This window comes from Eretmochelys imbricata, chromosome 27 (genome assembly GCF_965152235.1).
Source record: "Eretmochelys imbricata isolate rEreImb1 chromosome 27, rEreImb1.hap1, whole genome shotgun sequence".
Taxonomy (NCBI): Eukaryota; Metazoa; Chordata; order Testudines; family Cheloniidae; genus Eretmochelys; species Eretmochelys imbricata.
This window is the reverse complement of record NC_135598.1, coordinates 7,693,123-7,713,717: the sequence shown is the minus strand read 5'-3', so window position 1 is coordinate 7,713,717 and position 20,595 is coordinate 7,693,123. Positions and strand designations below refer to the sequence as shown.

Genomic DNA, 20,595 nt, shown 5'->3' with positions numbered 1-20,595 from the left:
CCAATATCACATCTGACCACCTTAACCCAACAGATCACACACCCATTTTGCATCTGGGTGAATGGGACATCAGTGAGAGACTGGAACTCACGACCTTCAGAATTGTAGTCAAGTGCCTTAACTACCCAGCCACTGCACCTTATATTACTATACACAGCATGCAAAATATTTAAAAAGTCATGGCTTGATTTTCAGGTGAACAAAAAGAAAGAGGGAACTAAGCTTACCCCCAAATCAGTTTTTTTCAGATCCTAAGGTGGTACAGCTGAACACAGCCTCACAGGGTCTGAAGGACATATGCAGGAGAACTGAGGTGATATAGAGCCCTGCTAGACACCATGAATAGGATTTCCAAAAGCATTCAGTGTTAGCCTAACTCTGCTCCCAGTGAAATAATGGTAAAACACACTATATCAATGGGAGCAGAGTTAGGCCAACCCCACCATGTATCTACCCAGCTATTAAAGGAACATGGAGAGCACTGTCTCTGTGGGCAGAAGGGGCAGCAAGAGTGAAGGGCATGGATGAATCTTCAACAGAAGCAGATAGCCCTACTAAGAATGTCATCAACACACCTGACTGTAGTTACATACAGACACAATGCCAGTTCTCTCAGATCTGGTGAAGGTGTTTTCTATGGAAGGGAAGCTAAGCCAGTAAGCAGATGCTAGTTGTGGCTACCGTTAAACTAACGCGGACTGTGTAATCCACTGTCCTCTGACTGCTTCATAAAGGTGCCTAAGCAACTAGAGATAAATTACCAACATTAATTCTTTCAGTGACAAAGGGACGCTCTATTTTAATGAAGGGTTTGGGATATTGTTTATCTAACCCAGTAGATAAGGACCTAGTCTTCCCTAAGACAGATGTTTACAACAAATTGGGTAGATATCTTTTATTTAAACCCCACAACAGCTCTCCTCTTCACCCTGCCCCTCCCTGCAGCTGACCAGACACCGCAAATCACTAATCGCTGGCAACATACACATCAAATTCTCTCAGACATTGCCTTCTTACCGACAGCTGCGGCAGCAGCTGAGATTGGTTAGGCCAGCCTTACTAACTGCATGACCGTCTCTGTTGAGAGCCCTCGCCTGTCTGGCTTGACCCCCTGGTGGCACCCCAAAGCCAGAGCTTGCTGAACAGCAGGGTACAATGGAAGACTAGTTACGTTCATTTTTTTCCACCAAGGCAACACTTTTGAGGCAGGGGTTGGAGTGGGGGTAACTATTACAGTGTCTCAAGTTCTCTCTCTCAATTTTTTTATTTGAGATTTTTTTCCTATGGACCAGATCCTCAGCTATTCTATATTGATGTAACTCCACTGAAGTCAACGGGGTTACACCAAAATCCAATGAAGATCTAGCCCTACTACTCAATCTTCTCTACAAGCTCAGTTGATTGGCTATAGCAGTGCCTACCATCAGCATCTGTACTGTTAGAAAGGATCAAAGGCAGAGTTTCTTTTTAAAAGGATAAGGTACATAGATGCCCTGGCAAGAGGCACAATATCAAAATTAATGTAAGTACTCTCGTAAACTCAGTCTCTCACCAGTAAAGTCACAGGCAGTGCAGTAAAACTAGATTAGTTTTGCACACATTTGTGCCAAAATCACTGCATTACCTTTCCATCCCCAAAAAAGAAAAAAGAGCCCAACCAAAACAAAATCTGCATCCTGTACTTCAGGAAAAAATGCTTCCCGCTGCCTCACTCGGATGAGATCATGCAGCCAAGAAGCCTCCTTCAGGCTCATGGGCTTTTGCTTTATCACATGCAGGGCTCTCTTGTCAAGCAGCTTGGCAATGAAGAGGAAGTCAGAGGAGAGGGGAAGTAGTGGCACTTGAAGCCCTTGCTGTGCAACAATTTGCTTCTGCTTCCAGCAGAGGAGGAAAAAACAACTAACAGAGGACATCATCACAGCACTGACTAACGGTTGGTGAGGGGAGGAGAATTCATTCTTTACTGCAGGTGGTCAGTGGTGGCTTGTGTAAAGTTTGGATAATCTCTTACACCGAGTAGTAGCCTGAAAACATTCAAGTTAACAGAGGGCAGTAAAAACATGATTGTTTCTTCTCCAATACCAAAAATTTAAGGCTCTCTTTTACAGAATATTTCCTGATCGCATAGTGGTGGTGTTAAACCATATCTGAAGGTCATTGTACTTTTATCTAACATGGATGATGATGTTTGAGAGATGCTGAAGTACCTTTAAGTCCTTAAATCTGACCTCTCCAAGAATTACAGGTGTGCTGAGCACTCATCCTTATGGAGAAGTCCTACAGAATTTAATAGAAATGAACTTTCAGGATTTGATCGCAGCTACATTTAGAGTAACTTTTTGTGCAGCTCCACGTACCATTCTCTGCACGTTATTAGCTATTTGCATTTAACCATAAACTTTAGCTTTAAAAAAGTTGTGTGGATCGAATGCCGGTGGAAATAATTCACTAGGGCTGTTGACTCAGTGTGTCTCCTCTGTTTCTCTATAGCAGCAAGCAGCACAAGCCTCCATCCTGCCAGTATGGCTTAGCCTTAACATGGAAAGTTCTGGGGGGGAAACTCTCCTGGTGGAACAAGGGTAGCACAGTTTTCATGGTCTCTCAGTGCAAAGCACAGCAAGTTTCTGATGTGGGAGCTGGAATTGAGACCCTTCAAGCTCATCTCATACAGGCAGAAGTAAACATCCATCACATGGGAGCAGCTTTTGGCTGAATTAGGCTGGATTCAAACTAGCGACCTACAAGCTGAAAGGCTTTGTAGCTCATTAGGCAATATCATGAGGCATCCAGTCCCCCAAGAAGTGCAATATTATACCTTCAAAAATAAGGCTTGCTTTCTGGAATGGTGAGGTAAAATCAAGTTTTGACCTTTAAGGAGTTTACAGGGCAGGGCCTTCTGCTCTCTGGGCACGCAGGCAAAATGTCCCACATGTTGCACTCAGTTTCCTCCAAACACTCTACTAGCAAGTGTCCCACCTTGTTCTTATAGGGACACTGCCTACTCTAATTAAAATACTGTCAAAAACCCAGCCAAACAAATATTAAGTTATAAAATTCACATAGTACGTGCTATCTAATCAAAACCAAAAATCAACTTTCTATGAGCCAAATCCACTAAGATCACCTGGCCTAGTTTACCAGGGGATGCTCCTGATGCTCTATTTATACTAATTTTAACTCTTAAAAGTCTGCTGAACCAGGAAAAAAATTAAGCCAATACTTACTAGTAAAGTCCAAGCAAAGAGGTTATTTGAATGTGGAGCATAGCAGTCTTACTACTTTATATTGCTTCTCTTACTGGAGTACCACTGCAGTGCAAGGCTCTTTAACTAGGGGACATAAGGATCTCAAGGTGAAAAATCTCAAGCATTTCACTTAGTTGCAGTGTCACAAAATTGGTTACTTACATGGTTTCTCTCCTGGGACAGCAGTAATATTCTAAGGCTTTTCACATTTGAGCTTCGGTCCAAGATATCTACTGCTTTATCCAGGTCATCTTGATTTTTTAAGGGAATAGATAACTGCAAAATGTAGAACAAGGAAGAAACTTAATTAACAGAGCCATTAAACTTAACACTGCACATTGTCCAGTCAGATGTTTAAACAAACACTGGAAGATTTAGCGTACGGGATAGGATAACGAAGCATTTAGAGTCTCTTTGGACTTTCATGAAAACTGTTCACGATGCCATCTTTTTGCAATGGGACATTCCTCCCACCCCTTTCCCAATACTGGCTGACCTCACAGAAGATTCCCCATGGGAATGAGCTGCAAAAAGGCTGAGATTTCTACTTGAATTTGCTCTGGGGATCAAAAAACAAACAAACCAAGGTCTGAGCAAGGTCCCTCACTCCACAATGCAGCAGCAGTGTCACAAGGGATACTTGTGAATCCAGGAATAAGGGGGCAGGTGGAAAGTGGACCTCAGGTAATAGACTAATGCAGGGAGGAGGAACACCACTGTTTTTAGCCACATTAGATAGAATTGAGCTCCTGTGGGAGATAATAAAAATGAGAATATGCACCTTGCTACAAAGCTAGGAGGTTAAATCCAGAGGCTCTCTGCAGTTTAGCTCAGGAGTACCTCACTAGGAGGAGAAATGACAGGCAGACAACTGGGGAAGTTCTGGAATGTACCCCACATGCATTTCCTTTATACATAAAGAGCAAAATAGTAACTGCAACCACCTCCTCTCTGGCATCCCCAGTGCCCTCATCATCCCCCTTCCATACATCCCAAAATCCGGCCAATAAATTATCTTCACCTGATAAGATCCACCTCCCTGGATCCTCACTGCTCAAACTTCTTGTCCTTGCCTCCAAGGCCTTACACCGCTCCATCCCAGCCTACATCTGATACCAACTTTTATCAGGTTGCTCTCTAATGCCCCATTTGTCTCCTTCTCTTACTACTGTCTTTTCCCCACAGCACCCCCTTTGTGGCATACTCGCCACCATGCTTCCTGCATTTAACTCCACCTAAAGTGTATGTATGATAAAAGGGAAAGTGAATGGCTCAGAGGAGACATGCAAGAAATGAATCAAGCTAACGAAAAACCCCTTATTCTTTCCTCTCTAGTGCATCTTGTCTACTGTGTCTATCAGACTGTAAACTCTTTGGGGACAGAGACTGTCTTCACTGGGTGTCTTGAACTGCACCAAAACACATTGGTGCTAATAAGCAATCACCATGCCCTGAATATTTACAGACTGTTGCACTTTCATATTTATAAAGAACAGCAACTTTGCCCCAACGAAGGTGCTGGAGAACTATTTGACTTCAAGAATGTCAGTTCATACGCCAGCACTGAGGATCCACTTATTCCTGTTAATTTTTGTGGCATTGTGTTGGTAAGGAACAGATCTAAATTATAAAAAAAATCCCATCCTTTAGGGTGTAGTATGGGAAAGGAAAAAGGGGGAGGGCAGTGACATATTCCAAGAGGTGGGAGACAACAAGGAATTTCAACAGCACCAGCATTTGGAATGGACAGCACAATGGTCACATGACTCCAAATTCCCTCTATTTCCCCTGAAACCCACATCCCCTCCAAAAAACATGTACAGGAGAAAGTAAGATGTCAATTTTTCCAAAGCAAACAGAAATCAATGTGATTTTTGCTTATAGTGCCATTTTTCATCAAGAGCTAACTTGTGCAGTAACTGTTAATTTCAAATGAAATTTGGGAAGTTAAATTCAAACGCAGTCTCTAGAGAAGCCCCTGTGTACTTTTCACACTGCCTGGAAAGTGTCTGTACCTCATTGTTCATGTAGTGGAGATCCAGTGGTTGGCCAAAGGCTGTTTTCACTTTCTGCTGTACATCTTCATATCGCACAGGTCGGACAAATGGAATAATTCTGGAGGGCAAAAAAGACAGTCACTGATTGTCCAAACTAAAACAATTCACTGGCTAACTGATGTGGTCAGAACCAAGTGAACAATTCAAAAACATCAACGCATTAATTCATTCAAATGTTGCACTTTTCTGTCACAAATTATCCTTAACAGGGAGTGATTTTCTCAAATTTATTAGTTGAAATTCATTTAATTGTTTTTGCAAGGGATTCTTGGCTCATAGCTTGCTTGCAAGCGGTTCATTCGGAGTACATATTATAAGTTAGAGCTGTTTGACAGGACACAGTATGTTTCTGTTCCCTGATTAGATAAATATGTAACTTACACTGGTGGAATATCTCCCTCTACAGGCTGCTCCACGTAAGAAGATGAGTCTACTATAGCTGCCAGCTAAATGAGTTATCTCCTTAGCTCAAGTAGAGACTCACATTTGGTTCTGAAGGTCACAAGTTCAAGTCCTGCTGAAGGCCAAGATTGATGCTAAAAGTGAAATGACTCAGTGTCTGGTGCAAATACTCAAGTTTATGAATTTCAGACCTACTTCCTGATATTTTCCAATATTTGCTTATAATTAGCCATTTCCACAAACATTCCCACAAGTAAGCTTGTTCCCTGGAAGTGTTTTCTTGCCTCTAACAGAGAAGGACACAAGCACACTTGATTTAAGTGAAAAACCCAGATTCACAGAAATTGCTTTTCACCCTGCTTTGGCCATCCAGAGCATCCAAGTCCCAAGATCTTGAATTGCAGCACCAGCAACTGCTGTGCAGTCTTTGCTGCCACTACTCAAACACTTGCAATATTCCAAGTTTCTGTCAATGAATATAGCTGGATTTAACTGAGGCTGGACAACGTTGACCATTATTATTTGTATTGTTGTAGTGCCTAGGAGCCCTCATCATGAGCCAGGAAGCCATTATGCTAGGAGCTGTATAGAAAGAACAAAACATTTTCAGTTTTGTGCTAAACAAGCCTGATACTTCAAAGTTTAAAGGTGGCCAACCACACTGGACAGGAAGGACACCCCTCATTTCACTGTGTCAAATATTACACAACTGGCCAGGTACATGGTGGGGTTTTGTTCAGTTACCTCTGAACTGGCATGGGAAGTTTTATACTCCTATGTTCCAAATAAAATACTGTAAAATATATGACAGACTCATACTCCACGTACTGAAAACATCCTCTCAAATCTCCCAAGAGCCAATATAAATAATAAACATTTAAAAGGAGCACCACCAACACTTTCCTTGTGTACCTATAGGTAACGTGCCTCTGGACAGCTCTGTCAACATGGATATTAGGAGTCCAGTACCAAACTAGCTTTAGCCTGTCAGTAACCTACACAAATGACTAGAATATATATTAATCTGCTTAGTTTTCCCTGAATACAACCCTCTTGCCATACCAAGATCCTAGTTACAACATTCAGCCATTTCGCCCTCAGTCTCATTTGAAAAGGAAATTTAAAACCCAAAACTACGTAAACAGCCAGAAGCAATCCAAACCAGTCAATGGTGTGGCTACTTGTGGGGGACTGTGCATGACCCTGTGGCATAGTCGTGCTTCCAAGGACTGCAATACAGCTTTCCTTGTTGAGTATTATTATTGTTTCATTTGCTTTGAATAGGAACTAGAAAGGTTTCAGGCAGCAAGGTAACAGGTAACCTCAGTGCTGATTCTATAAAAGTGTTTCTTTTGTTGGAATGTTCTTGCTGTTGAAAGTTGTCAAGTACTCAGCAAGTCATATATCCCAACAACACTACATTAAGGGACTATTTTTCCTCTATCCAGTGGAAGGATCAATGTTGTGAAGCTCTGTGCTACATCAGGACTCTAGCTCTATTTACATCAACACTAAGCAACTGTGCATGTCAAGTGAAGGCCTAAAGAATGGCTCTCTCAACTCCCTTAAAACATTTAACCCCTTCACTGGCATTCTCAGGACATTCATGTGTCAACAGAACATCAACCCATTTTAATGCAATGTCAGGACACATGAGGCAAATGCGTTTCCCAGACATAACTTAGGAGTCATTCAGCACAAGAAGGCATAAAGACATACCTGCGGTGGGGAAGGAAGTGGAGAGTTCAACTGGCAAGAGTACAATTAACCGGCCCTTCTCTCTACCCAACCAGTCCACAGAGGATCCACCAGGGATGCTGGGTCCCCAGCAGCCTGCCCTCTCCATTCCACATGGGCCAGGCTGTATGTTTGCCCCTGTCTCTCCAACTACATCTGCTTCTGGGCCTTGCTACCCCTCCCACCAGATTCCTCTCCAACTTTTCTATTCCCTTTCCTTCCACCCATCACTCTCCACACTCCTTTGTTTCCCCAAACCAGTGATTCTCAACCTACTTACCATAGTGGGTCACATCCAATACCATCTGTATGGCCCTAAGGAGGTCAGCTGATCAACCCTCTTGATGGGCTGATGGGCCACAGATTGAGAACCACTACCCGAAACCCACTAGGGTCCTCCTCCATAAACAATCATAGAACTAAACCCATGCCCTTAGCTTACATGTTGTACCCCTTCCCCCCACCCTTTGTTTAGATGATTTGCTCTTAGGTGCAGGGACTCTTGTATGTGTCTGGACAGCACCCAGCACATTCTGAGAGTTAGTCTAATACAAATCTGATGGCTGCTCAGCTTCCTGCTGTTACATGAAGCAAGTTAGTGTAGCTCCTAGAGGATGGAAGTCCACATCACAGCCACCACAACTATTAGCACTAATTGGCAACCCTGCTGTCAGCCTTCAAGGGAAAGTACTGAATAGGCCACTGAGCTCCTGTCCTATCCCTAGAGGCAATACCCTTCAGATGAGGGTAGAGACATGTTGCTTGGGAAGCTCCAGTTTTCACTGCTTGTGCTTACTCGCCCTGTGATACTGGTCTCCAACACTATCAATCCAGCAGATTTCACCACCACTAGATACCCTTTAAGTATATAGAGGTTTTGTTTTAATAATTCCTAACTTCAGTCTGCTTCCTCAGCCCCTTGCTACTAGACCTACAACGTTTAGCTATTTAGAAATAGCCCTTGTTAAAAAAGGCAGCCCACAATAACATTTTCTGCATATTACCAAGAAACCAATCCATGAAATTATAGTACTTTGGCACTGGGCAAATGTAACTTGGCTCCCAGCTGCAGTGAAGCCCCTTATAAAGGCTTCTATTCTACACACACAGCACGAAAAACACACAAGATTTGTGGCACCCGAAAACAGCTCTATTAGAGGAGTGCACAGTTTTTAAACTAACACAAAATCATGGAGTTCAGGGTTTCAGGAGTCCATTCCTGCCTGACCACCTTAAATATTTGTGGTTAGATCTGGCAGCTTCTCTGAAATGAAACACACACACTTACATTCTCAGTGCAAGCCTTCTGTCTGTAACTGCATGCCACTTTGGGAATGGGGAATTAGGGCAAGCGTAACTGCATAATTAGACTAACACACAATCAAGCTTTTCATTTCAAAGTTACTTAAAAAAACCACTTTCTGCTTCCCTGAGCTCTGTGCCACCTTAAATACAAGCACTTGGGAAAGAGATGTGAAAGACAATAGCACTGTTGATGAGGTTCCACTTCCGAAGTTACCTTGTCACAACAATGTATATCGCAAAATATTGTGGCATGTCGGACAGTGGCTCTGTTGTACTCCACAGCATTCCTGTGTGACACCTGAAGTCAACTCATGTCAGCTCTCTATTAGGAATGCAGTAGATCATGACTATGACTACTTTTGGATTTTCTCTTGGTGTACCAAAAAGATTAGTGTGTTGTCTGCAGGAATTCAGGCATACAGTGAATTTTGAGAGTCGTATGATCCAATGGCTTAAAAAAAAAGTTTTTTTGAATGAAATGAAATGAAATTGTTGACTCTTCCCTGCCATCTTCTCCACTGTGTGTATTGTCAAGGAATTAGATGTAGTGTTATCAATTGGGTGAAATCTTATTCTGAGTTATATTAAACCCCCACTGAGATTGGTAGGTTTAATTTACCCTTCAATTAACATAATTGTAAGCATAAGCCAAATGTAAGACAACACCCAGAGGCTTTTGGCTGTGTACTGTTTTGGGTAGGGGTTTGGGAGGAACACAGAAACTGAGGTCAGATAGGAAGACAGACAGCCGGAAGGAGCATGGTGGCTGACCCTGGATGAAACCTGAGAAGAGGTTTTTGGGTCACGGGTGCACGCTAAAAGAGTGCTCTTGGTCCTGTGAACAAAAGAAGCTGTTTCTTACTATTTGATTCCTCCTGTGTTCAGAGACACAGGACTTTGCACACTTCTTGTAAATAAACAAGATTGCTCCAAAGAAAACACTAGACTATCAGCAAAAAGAAAAGGAGGACTTGTGGCACCTTAGAGACTAACAAATTTATTTGAGCATAAGCTTTTGTGAGCTACAGCTACATCTCACAAAAGCTTATGCTCAAATAAATTTGTGAGTCTCTAAGGTGCCACAAGTCCTCCTTTTCTTTTTGCGGATACAGACTAACACGGCTACTACTCTGAAACTAGACCATCAGCTTCTACTTCCAGCAGGAACATCCCCAGGGCCCTGAACTTTGACTAGCTGCTTGGATTGAAAAGGGGCAACAGTATTGTCTCTCCTGTACTCCTAGGACAACAAAACTGAAACAATTTCAAGATTTATCAACAGCTTAAAAATGTTAGCACAATGTTCTTTAACTGCAATAACACTCCTCTCTCTCTCTATGGAATCACACATTTTAAAATGCTTAAGTTGTCTGTGTACAAGGTAATTTATCCCAACAAAACATTCTTGTGTCCCAAGAAAGTAGGAACTACAGGACTTCACTAAGTTTTAATTGCTGGAAGTTATACTGTACACATGGAAATGCCTTAAAGTATTAATTCTGGGGTTTTGTAAGTCTTGCAAAATCCAGCATTAGAATAAAAGTTAATGAAAACTTGTCAGTAAAGAGTATTTCCCCTGTGGTGTCTACCACTCACAAACTGCTGTACAGTGATAATGGACATCAGAAAGTGAAGCACTGGAAAAAATGAAACTGACCAAGCTAGTTTCACTATCCTGAGCTAAGTAAAACAAGTAGTAACACAAACAAATGAAAAAATAGAGACTGCCAACTGGAAGTCACTTCAGGCTAGAATGACTTATTTTTTTCTTGTTACTATAATATGTAAATTGACTAGAACTAAAAGAGTAGAGAAAAAAATCTCTATTTTAAGTTTCTTTTGTGCAATGGACAGTACTTTGTGTATAGACAATTTCACTGTTTGCCCTGAATAGTCAGTTTCTTTTTGTAAGAGTCTTTCATGCAGCAACAGGGAAGAGAAAAAAAAATTAAAAATAGAAAAATAACTGCACAGCCATAAAATTCGGCAGGGAAACTCCAGGCAGGTATGAAACCTGAAACTACTCTAAACAGCTAGCCAATTGTTAAAAAGAGGTTCAAATATATATTTAAAGGATACATCAAATTAAGTTTTTAGTTTTTACTATAATGCAATAACTTAACTTGACATCGTAAGAATGATTTTTCTAGAGAAAGCAAAAGGGTCCAAATATGTGAGTAATGACATCCCCATGAAACCTAACTTTCTTAATCAGAATCCTGATTAAGGAGGTTTGAGAGTTCTCCTCCAAAATACTGCTACATACAAAGAACTCAGTCCTGCAACCTTTACTTAAGTCATCCTTACTTACTCAAAGGTCCCACTGAAGTTAATGAAACCAACCTAGTTACACGAATAAAGGTTGCAAGACCATGACTGAAGAAAGTCACTTATGTGGCATTCCTTTGCTTCTTTATTATTTCCAAAGGCAAGCCACTTCAGCAAAATAAGAGTGTTGGGGGTTACAGACAGGGGTGATGCATGCAATCTCCATTTTCTTTAACAGTGGTTATATAAATCACAACACATCACACGGGCCCAATTCAGTAAGGTACTTCAAAACATGTGTAACTAAGGGCATAAGTAATCCTATTGGCTTCAGTGGGACTGTGCATGTACTTAAGTACCTTACTGAATCAGAGCCTAGGAGAGGAGAGTTCCTCTCCATTTTTCAAGCTGAGCCACTGTACAACCTGGCTTGTCAGTCCCAAACACAGGGATGCCCAGCAGCACCCCAGTGAGGCATTCTCCTTAAGATTTTATTAACAAGTTTTTAATACAGGTTCACAGATTGAATTAACCTCTAAACATGTTTTCCAATTATGACCAAAACAAACTAGGAGAGGGTGAATCTAGAATATACACAGACAAGTTCCACTGGGGCAACTGGAACTTGGTTTTCACCCAAGTCACCTACTGTAGGATTTGCCAATATTGTGCATCCATGGGTCCCTTTTCCCAGCCAATGATGCCGAAATAGAGGCACTGCAACCGTATTACAGCTGCTCTTCCAAAACATGGGACACTTGCAACACTGTATCCTGACTCTGGTTTGCCCAGGCAACCACTAATCAACCTAGTGATTTCTAATTTAAGCTTCCCGAGTTACAAGTGTGTGTCGAGGGGCAGAGCGGATATCCATACCTTCTTCCAAAGGAGCCCCTCTGAGCAAGATAAACGCTACTGACAGAACCAGAAGGTACTAGGACTGTGGCTGCAAAAAGAGGACCTCAAGGAGGTGAAAGTGGAAAAAAAATAGGGGGTTGGGGGAGCACTGAGGAGAGAAAGGGAGAACTCAAGAATCCCAGCAGGAACCACCCTTTGCCCCACCCTGGGTAAAGCATTCTCTTTAGGTCAGAGTAAGCCATTTTAGAAATCAGAAACCCATGTAAGATCAGAGTCATAACGGCATGCACCATGTGGAATTCCTGTGAAGTCCACATCCATTTAGTCTGACTAGCGTACTTTATCAGACACACTATATACGAGAACACTGAAGGTAAAAACTTACCGTCTTTCCCCATTATGTTCAAACTTTATCCTTACATCAATCTGCCCAAGAGAGACGAAACAGAAGATTAGTCCATCATCAAATTCTTTGGCTTATTTCATAAGTTATAACAATGTGTACAATGAGGATCTGTGAGACAAAATATGAATTTGTTCTCTGTTCTCACTCGTGTTTAATACGTTATGATTTTCAACCCTCTCCCCACTTTAGTCCCAGAAAAAGCCCTAATTTTCCAGTACTCAGGCCGCTTCTTATACCATAAGTTCTCACCTATTTGACGTCAAATTATGAAGCCTTGCTTCTGGCAGCATTCATCAGAAACCACCAGATTGTCCGTCTATTCTGCCCCACAATAGGTGTGGCCATTGAAGCACTATTTTTGTTGGCCCCTTCCTCCCAACTCATTCCACCCACGCAGAAGCATTCTTCAGCTAGTGTCTTTCTCCCAGTATTACCACCTGCAGACTAGGAATTTATAAGCAGCATTAATCTTGTAACATCTCAAACTCACTATCTGATGGCTTATGTAAAATGAGATGTGTATCTGATACATACAAGCCAGTTAAGATGGATTTGACGCTGTTTTGTACCACCACAGCAACACAAAATAGTCAGGAACATATCTGACTCTTAATTTTCAATTGACATAATAGCTTGGTTTTCTTTTTTAAATATATATGCAAATTTGCCAAGTAAACTTCTAGGACACAAAACTGATATGTGACTGGCATAGTTATCAGGATATACGTATTCTATTTTTTCCTCTTCTATCAACACTCACAGGAAGACTGGGCAGATAAGAGGAGGACTTCATAGGTGTAATATGAGCAGGTATGTGGGGAGAGCACAGAGGGGGGATGACAGGGGACTTGAGCACCAACAGGAGCTAAGGGAAGTGTGGGGAAGCAGCCACATGCAAAGAGAGCATGAGATGGTGACAAAGGATGTGAAAGGGTGGGGACTGTGGGGAGTGAAGGAGCAGAGAGATGGTCCCATGCACCAGAAGGGAAGAGTGTGTTCATTTTGTCTAGTTACCCACGGATGATGCATGGAGCTAGCATGTGGCCGTGGAACTTTTAAAGAGCAGCGACAGATGTAGGAGGTCACAGTAAATACTATAAGACGGGGGAGGATTTGCCATTTTATTTGTAAATAGACATGAAATCCCTGCTTTAAGATAAACATAGCCTCTATGATGAAGTCACAACCAATACTTTCATAATACAAGTATGTCATCATTTAAAGTGTAGAAGGAAAGGAGGACTTGTGGCACCTTAGAGACTAACCAATTTATTTGAGCATAAGCTTTCGTGAGCTACAGCTCACTTCATCGGATGCAACAGTGTAAAAGGTTTCCCATTCATGTTATCCAAGTGCCCACCAATGTGGTACCTGTGCACTAAGCTGTAAACTCCGAGGATGCTAGACAGCACAGGGAGTGAAAGTACAGCACATTTAACCACTAGAGAACAAAGTTCAAGTTCCAATTTAGATCACAAAGATAAAAACTAAAAAGGAAAAGAAATCTGCTCTCATAAGGTATTATAATTTCTCCTGCACAACCCTAAGCGATTAGAGTGGATGAGGCCAGCTGTGAAAGCCTTAAAGACAATAGGCAATCATATCTAGGAACTGAAAAAAAAAGTGGGTAGGAAATGCTCTTTAAGGTAGAGGAAATATCTGGCAGACCCAGTGGTCAAGAAGGCAGTTCAAAGAGACCCATACATTCACTGCCAGTACACAGTATTCTTGCAGAAGTCCTGTAGGTGCATAACTGTTCATGACAAATGGGCTTCCTGACCAGAGGAACAATGATCTTGCAGCCAAAGTAATTTACATATAACTTTCCTAAAGTCTGCTCAGGCATGGGAGGAGTGCAAGGGGTGTGCTCCCCACACTGGCCCTACAGGAGCTGAATTAGGCCAGGTGGGCCCAATCAGCTAATTAGACTGCAAACCAGGGAGCTTTATGCTGGAGACAACTAATTAGAGAGAAGCTCACCTGGAAGGGACAGGTGGGGCTTTTACAAGACAGAGGAAACTGGAAGTAGAGCAGGTGGCTAGGAAAGGCTGTAGTCACTCCTTGGGAACAGGGAGGAGTGTTTGAAGGTTGCGGAGAGAAGTTGCCTAAAATTACTCTCTGGAGAAGGGAGTGAAGAGACTGGCAAACCCAGAGGAGTACGGAGGGATATAGGAGAGATGGAAGCAGCTCAGGGAAAAGCAGCAAGGTGCAGGGAACAGACCTTGGCTGCTGTGTAGAAGACCCCTTACCTGGAACCCAGAGTAGAGGGTGGGCCCAGGTTCACCTGCCAGCCATTGCGGGAGTGGCACTGTGAAGCAGAAGACTGCTTGAGACTGTTGGAGAGCAGGAACCTTGACGCACTCCCCCCCCCCCCCCCCGAAGAGGACAGCTGTGGCTCCTGAAAGTGGCTACAGAGGAGAAACTGACCGGGTGTAACCACTGGAAGGAGTGTAGGCCTGACTGATCTAATCCCCAGGGCTGCCAGGAGGCGGTGCCATCCAATGGTAAGTAGACCAACCCATGGCTGGGAAGGATGAATTTTATGCACAGGGTCATCAAAAGGGGAACTTTGTGTATTTACTCCAGTTCAGCTGCCTAATCAAGGAAAAGGAGGGCAGAAACTGTGAAAGAATGATGGGTTATTAAAGATGTTTTCCAGCTGACTGGGTAAGAATACATAATATGTATTTTATAAAAGTCTTTTAATGGCATAATGTACAGAGGGATAACAAATAAGAATCCAGTACACAACTAAGACATTGGGGTAACAACAGAATGACAACAAAAAGAGGGTGGGCATGTAACCTCAGCCTTGGGCAGTGTGGCTTGGGCTTCAGACTTGCTGGGGGCAGTGCCAACACCAGCCTTGGTGACCCCATTAAAATGGGGTCCCAACCCACCATTTGAGAACCCCTGCTCTAAAGGATAGGCGTTTAAGAAAGCTAAATGTCCTAGGGTTTGATCCCCACTAATAACCCAGGGCGGGGAAAATTTTATGCTGGTTACTGAAATGTAGCCTCCCTGGGGTGAAAGGATGGTAGCTGTATAGACAGTCAACAGTAATGCTGCACAAAAGTGCATGAAAGTAAAGAACACCTCTAAAGGGCATTTAAGAATTGGATTGCTTTACTGGCTTCCCTTTTAAGTGTTCCTCAGACACACAGGCTGAACTAATCCTTTCTCAGCATGTCAGTATTATCCCTTCAATACCTTCCTGAGCACTGTGGGTTACTTAAGACTTCTCCAGACACACTTGACTCCTCATTAAGGTTGGGATGAAGATCTCAGAATTTATCTGTGTTTCAGTAGAACTACATGGAGCTGAAAGTCTGTTAGAGGCTAAACTTAGGAACTACAGATCCATGGACAATTAGTGACAGTACAGGAAATACTGGAAAAGGGAGCTGGATTCCTGGTAATTACTTACTGTCCTTGGCAATATGACCCTAAAAGAGCAGTAGACTTCTGGATACACAGGCAGAAAATCCATAGACTTATCACTCAAGACAACATTCATTGTGAAATACACGTAGCTTGGACAGTAGCTTAGTTAAGAAAGTTGTATCTACTGCTCATACGGGCAATGAACAAAGCCAATGTTTCTTCACCCTGTGGGCCTCCACAGAGATACTAGATTAAATTGTGGGAGGGAGGTGTGTGCCACAAGCAGAGGAGAGTCACAAGGTTGAGTGAAGCAGCATGACCCCAAATCTAGTCTGACTCTCTGCAAAAAATACGCTGCTATGGGCGAAGCACTGGCTAGTTTCTTGAAATCTATCCTCCCTGTTCTAGTGACTATTCCACAGGGGAACAGGACTACAGGCTCAGGAAGCAACTCACTGGCTCACACCATCTATGCTCTCACAACAAAGAGCTTCCTATAGACTCCCCTATCCTATGCTGCATGTAACACTGTGATGAGTGAGCGAATGGGGAGGGGGGGGAAATGAAAAGACAAAACAAAAATAGGATAATATGCACAGGGAGACAGAACGGAGACAAACGAGTGGAAAAAGGAAGAGACGGACATGGTCACCATTGTGATATGGCAAAGCACAATGGGATTCTGGGAAGGGTCACTCCATCTATCATAACGGAGGCTCAGACAAAAAGCTGAATGCCACTGGACTAAGCACTAGCTTAAGAGAGGCACAGTTCATTAAGACACTTCACAAAAAGTCTTGAGACTTACATCCCCAATCCTAAACCTCTTCTGAGCAGAGCACTAATTGTGCACAATGGGGTGAAGGTTTTGTATGATGGACAAATCAGGTGTAGGTCAAGAAACCACACCATGTTCATTCCCACTTCCTGAATAAGCCAGGATTTGATCCTTGGCCTCCATAGCAGAAATGACCACGAACTAACCCTTACCCACTGAGCATCCCTTGCTTGGGAAATACAATTACATGAAAAACAGACCAATGAATTTGCCAAGTATCAGAGACCCAAGTATGACAGCCAGTCTGACTGTGTCTGCCTAAGAAATAATGGGTGTTGACTACATTTTGGTAACTAGGTGTTGAACTCTGATCCCACACCAGCAGGACAACAGAGTTCAATGCTAATTGGGGAGGCTCACTAGCATTGTTCATCTCTAATTGTAGTAAACCACATCTGATTATACATTTCATCAGGGTCAACCACACTTAGCTATAATGAGTGTTGAACTCTTTTGACCTTCCCCACATTATTGAGGCAATATATCCAATACTGAGAGGTCAGGGGCAGGAAGGAACTTAACTAGATTTAAGTAACAGCCTCAAAGCTTAAACCAGATCCACTCCACTAAAGTCATTTGACCATCTGTCATTAAGCCCAGGTGACTTGAATTAATTCTCTGAAAGTGCTGGACAAATATTTGCACATTAAAAGCCTGGGGGGTATTGTGGAGTTTGCACTGAAATGGCATTCACCCAAATAGCACACCATACAGGTGGAATTTCTAGGTTAATTTGTTCTTCAAGACTCATGAATTCAACCTTATCAGAGACAGATAAGACCTATTTGGTTATCTTGTCCTCCTCTCCTTCTGCTAAGCCACCAGTGCAGGATTCTTCCCTACAAAATCCCCAGAGCTTTGTCTAGATTAGTTTTTAAATGATTCAACTAATGGGACTTCCAGCACTCCCCTGGGGAAGGTACATTCTACAGCTACAAGACAAAGGCAATAGAAAAAAAAAAACTTCACCACCTTCCCATACCTGCTTAAATGAGCTCTGTAAAGGTCACTGAGCATGAACATGCTCTTAATTTATAATTGTTAATACTGAAATGGAAGCCAGTTTTCTTACCGGAATTTTTTTTTCTTCTACTGCACAGGCACACTGGTTTGTTATTGTAGGGTTGCTCAGGAGGGCTGGACTGCTGGCATTATGTTTTTTCTTAAAAGAAAAATTAACGTTGGTTTATAAAAAAAGAAATAAAAGGTGGACGGTGCAAGCTAAAACAAGAAAGCCACTCAGTAGAATTTTCAGCCAATCTACCCAGATAATGTCTTTCCACATACACTTAGGGGAGGCAGATCATTGAGCTGCTCTGACCAATCATCAAAACATTGCCTGCTTTAGTCCAATAGAAGGAATAAAATAACCCAAAGTGAACCTAAACCAGTGACCTAATCCAAATTAGGAGAGTATAAAGCCCATGAAGTAGGCACATCCCTCTGCAATGCCAGGACTTGCATAAAATACTGGTGCCCTATTGCAGTTGAAGCAAATGGACCCACTTCCACTCTAGTCTAATCCCTTGTGTGAGGTCATAATTGTCAATCTCCATTAAACAATCCTTCACCTGTTTGTTGGAATGAGCAGTGTCTTTATTCTTCATGGTATCAAAGCCAGGCAGCCTGTGACGCCGGCCCATTTGGAGCGCAACCAAGTCCTTCATGATGGAGTTCAATGCCTCCTCCTCCTCATCTGCAATCGACAAGAAGGAAGTTATTTTGGTGAGTATCAGTTAGGGAACTTTCAGGAATTCAAACTAGTGTTCCTCTGGCTGAGAGACCAGATTTTTTTTCCCCAAGTGCACAGAGTACATCTTCATTCACAACCACTAACCCCCATGACACCTGTATGAAGTAGACATGCATTAGCCTAATTTCAGAGGCAGGTAAATGGAAGGGTAGAGAGTTGTCTAATGTCATAAAGCAAGTCTGGTCAGAGCTAGAATTAGAATATGGGAGTTCCTGCCTCCCAGGACCATGTCCAGTTCACCCAGCAAAATCTGCTAAAGAGTGATTTAGGTCACTTAGAAGAATCAGCTGTAGGTGTTTTGTTGCCCAGGAAAACTGGCAAGCATCCGTCCCCTTCCAACCTTACATTCTGCTACCCCAGAGAGCCTTCACTGCTTGATGATGGAGCTAGCCCTGCACAACAGCAAGAAAGGAACCAGCCAACCAATTATTCTGAATTATTAGTAGGTCTCAAACATTTGTGCTGATTGTCAAGGGCACATCTCCCTATATCCCCAAAACAAGGTTCACAGAACAAAGGCATCAGAGTAGCAGCCGTGTTAGTCTGTATTTGCAAAAGGAAAAGCAGTACTTGTGGCACCTTAGAGACTAACAAATTTATTAGCGCATAAGCTTTCGTAAGCTATAGCCAAGTGAGCTGTAGCTCACGAAAGCTTATGCTCAAATAAATTGGTTAGTCTCTAAGGTGCCACGAATACTCCTTTTCTTTTTGCGAATACAGACTAACACGGCTGTTACTCTGAAACCTGTCTTTATAAACCATAACACCCTCCACCCAGGTACAGTCAAGCAAACAGTGAGGCTGCTAAACTATATCCGCTATATTCCATTTTCACGTAATTACAACTGTCAGGAAAAAAAATTGACCTTTTGGGTTAAAAGTTCTCATGTAACCAGTAAAATGTAGTCTTCCAGAGCCTGTCTGAATTTAGGACTGAGGTGAAATGGCAGAGCTGTGTGGAAAGCATAGAACTGGAATATAAGGAGGTACTGCAGGAGTTAGCTAGACACCTGCTTAGTCTATGCCAAATCATTCATTGAAATTAGTCCCTTGCTTTCAATATCAACTAAATATTGTAGAGAAAGAGTTGTATATGGCATGTGAACTTTTGCTCAAACTAGTTACTGGCTTATTGACTTCATTTCTGAAGCACTATGTATTCTGAGCAAAAAAGCATCGGATGTTATCAGTTACACAATCCTGTCATTGGCACATGTGTACATACTATATTCTTGGACTGTTGTATGTCTAGCTTATCAAAACTCTGGTGTTTGTTTCTTTAGACACTGTATCCAGTTAAATCTCCTCTAATAGGAGTGTAACCTCATTATAAAAGCTGAGCCAAATATAAACTCTACTTTGAACAAACTGAAAAGAATGTGTTGTTCTCTATGGAGTCTTGCAGAAAATTGGGGAGGGGATAGCGGGAGAGAGAGTTGGATGAAGAGAAACCTACTCATGTAGGTTTCACATTTGGCAGTGTTATAAGAAATACTAAATAAACTGACTAGTCTTTAAGGTGCCACAAGTACTCCTTTTCTTTTAACATAAACAGACAAGGTTATCAAGCTTTTCTATTTAATTTTAGGCTGTACTATTTTAAGATCTGTCATAAACCTGAGATTAGTTACCTAGATATGCAGACCTTGATATGCAATTTCTCCTCCTTCCCAAAGTACGTAGAGCTATCAGTTTATAACGTGGTTAAATTAAAATTTACAGCTCTCTGGGGCTAATTTAACAATTTTAACAAAACCAGAGTTAAAAATAAAAAACCCAGTTAAAGAAAGTCAGGTTTTGTTTTTTTTTTAAATCCCACTCTGGATGCATGTTGTTGCTCTAGGATATTGATTTATATAAGTACAAGCCTAACAAAGTCTTAGAATCAATGGGAACATGAGACATTTCTGAACATTACAGTATATAGATGTTTCTCAGGTATATATAATTGTAAAAAAACCCAACTTATTTGATGAAGCAAGGGTGCACATTTATTCCTCATTTCATGTTACACACTTGATCACAGATATTTATTCCTGAATTTAGGTTACTTGTTATAAAAAGACAGGTCACTAATTGACTTACTAATAACAAAATGAAGAAGTTAGATTATTATGCCCAAAGGAGGTGTATGTGGAGTGAATACATCAGACTTTTCCAAAATTTAATATAAACCATTATGAGTTCAAAGCAAAAGAGGGAAATTTATGTATTTGTAACAAAGCACCATCCAAAAGCCCCAATCAGGGTCACACAGTTCCTGCCCTGGGATTTCCAACAGCACTCAGCATTGACCTAACTCTGCTCCAATTCATGTTACTGGTAAAGCTTCTACAGACTTC

At 42.0% G+C, this 20,595-nt stretch overlaps 1 protein-coding gene across 1 annotated transcript in view; it reads right to left on the bottom strand.

Annotated features, from left to right (window-relative positions):
- MAP3K3 (mitogen-activated protein kinase kinase kinase 3) overlaps positions 1–20,595 on the bottom strand; it is a 50,571-nt gene that overhangs the window by 23,882 nt on the left and 6,094 nt on the right. The window contains exons 2-6 of the mRNA XM_077806414.1: positions 18,072–18,196; positions 17,573–17,662; positions 12,258–12,298; positions 5,261–5,360; positions 3,408–3,521 (exon numbers count right to left, since the gene is read on the bottom strand). Of these exons, the coding sequence (XP_077662540.1) occupies positions 3,408–3,521; positions 5,261–5,360; positions 12,258–12,298; positions 17,573–17,662; positions 18,072–18,196 (470 nt within the window). The remainder of the gene's footprint in view (positions 1–3,407; positions 3,522–5,260; positions 5,361–12,257; positions 12,299–17,572; positions 17,663–18,071; positions 18,197–20,595) is intronic.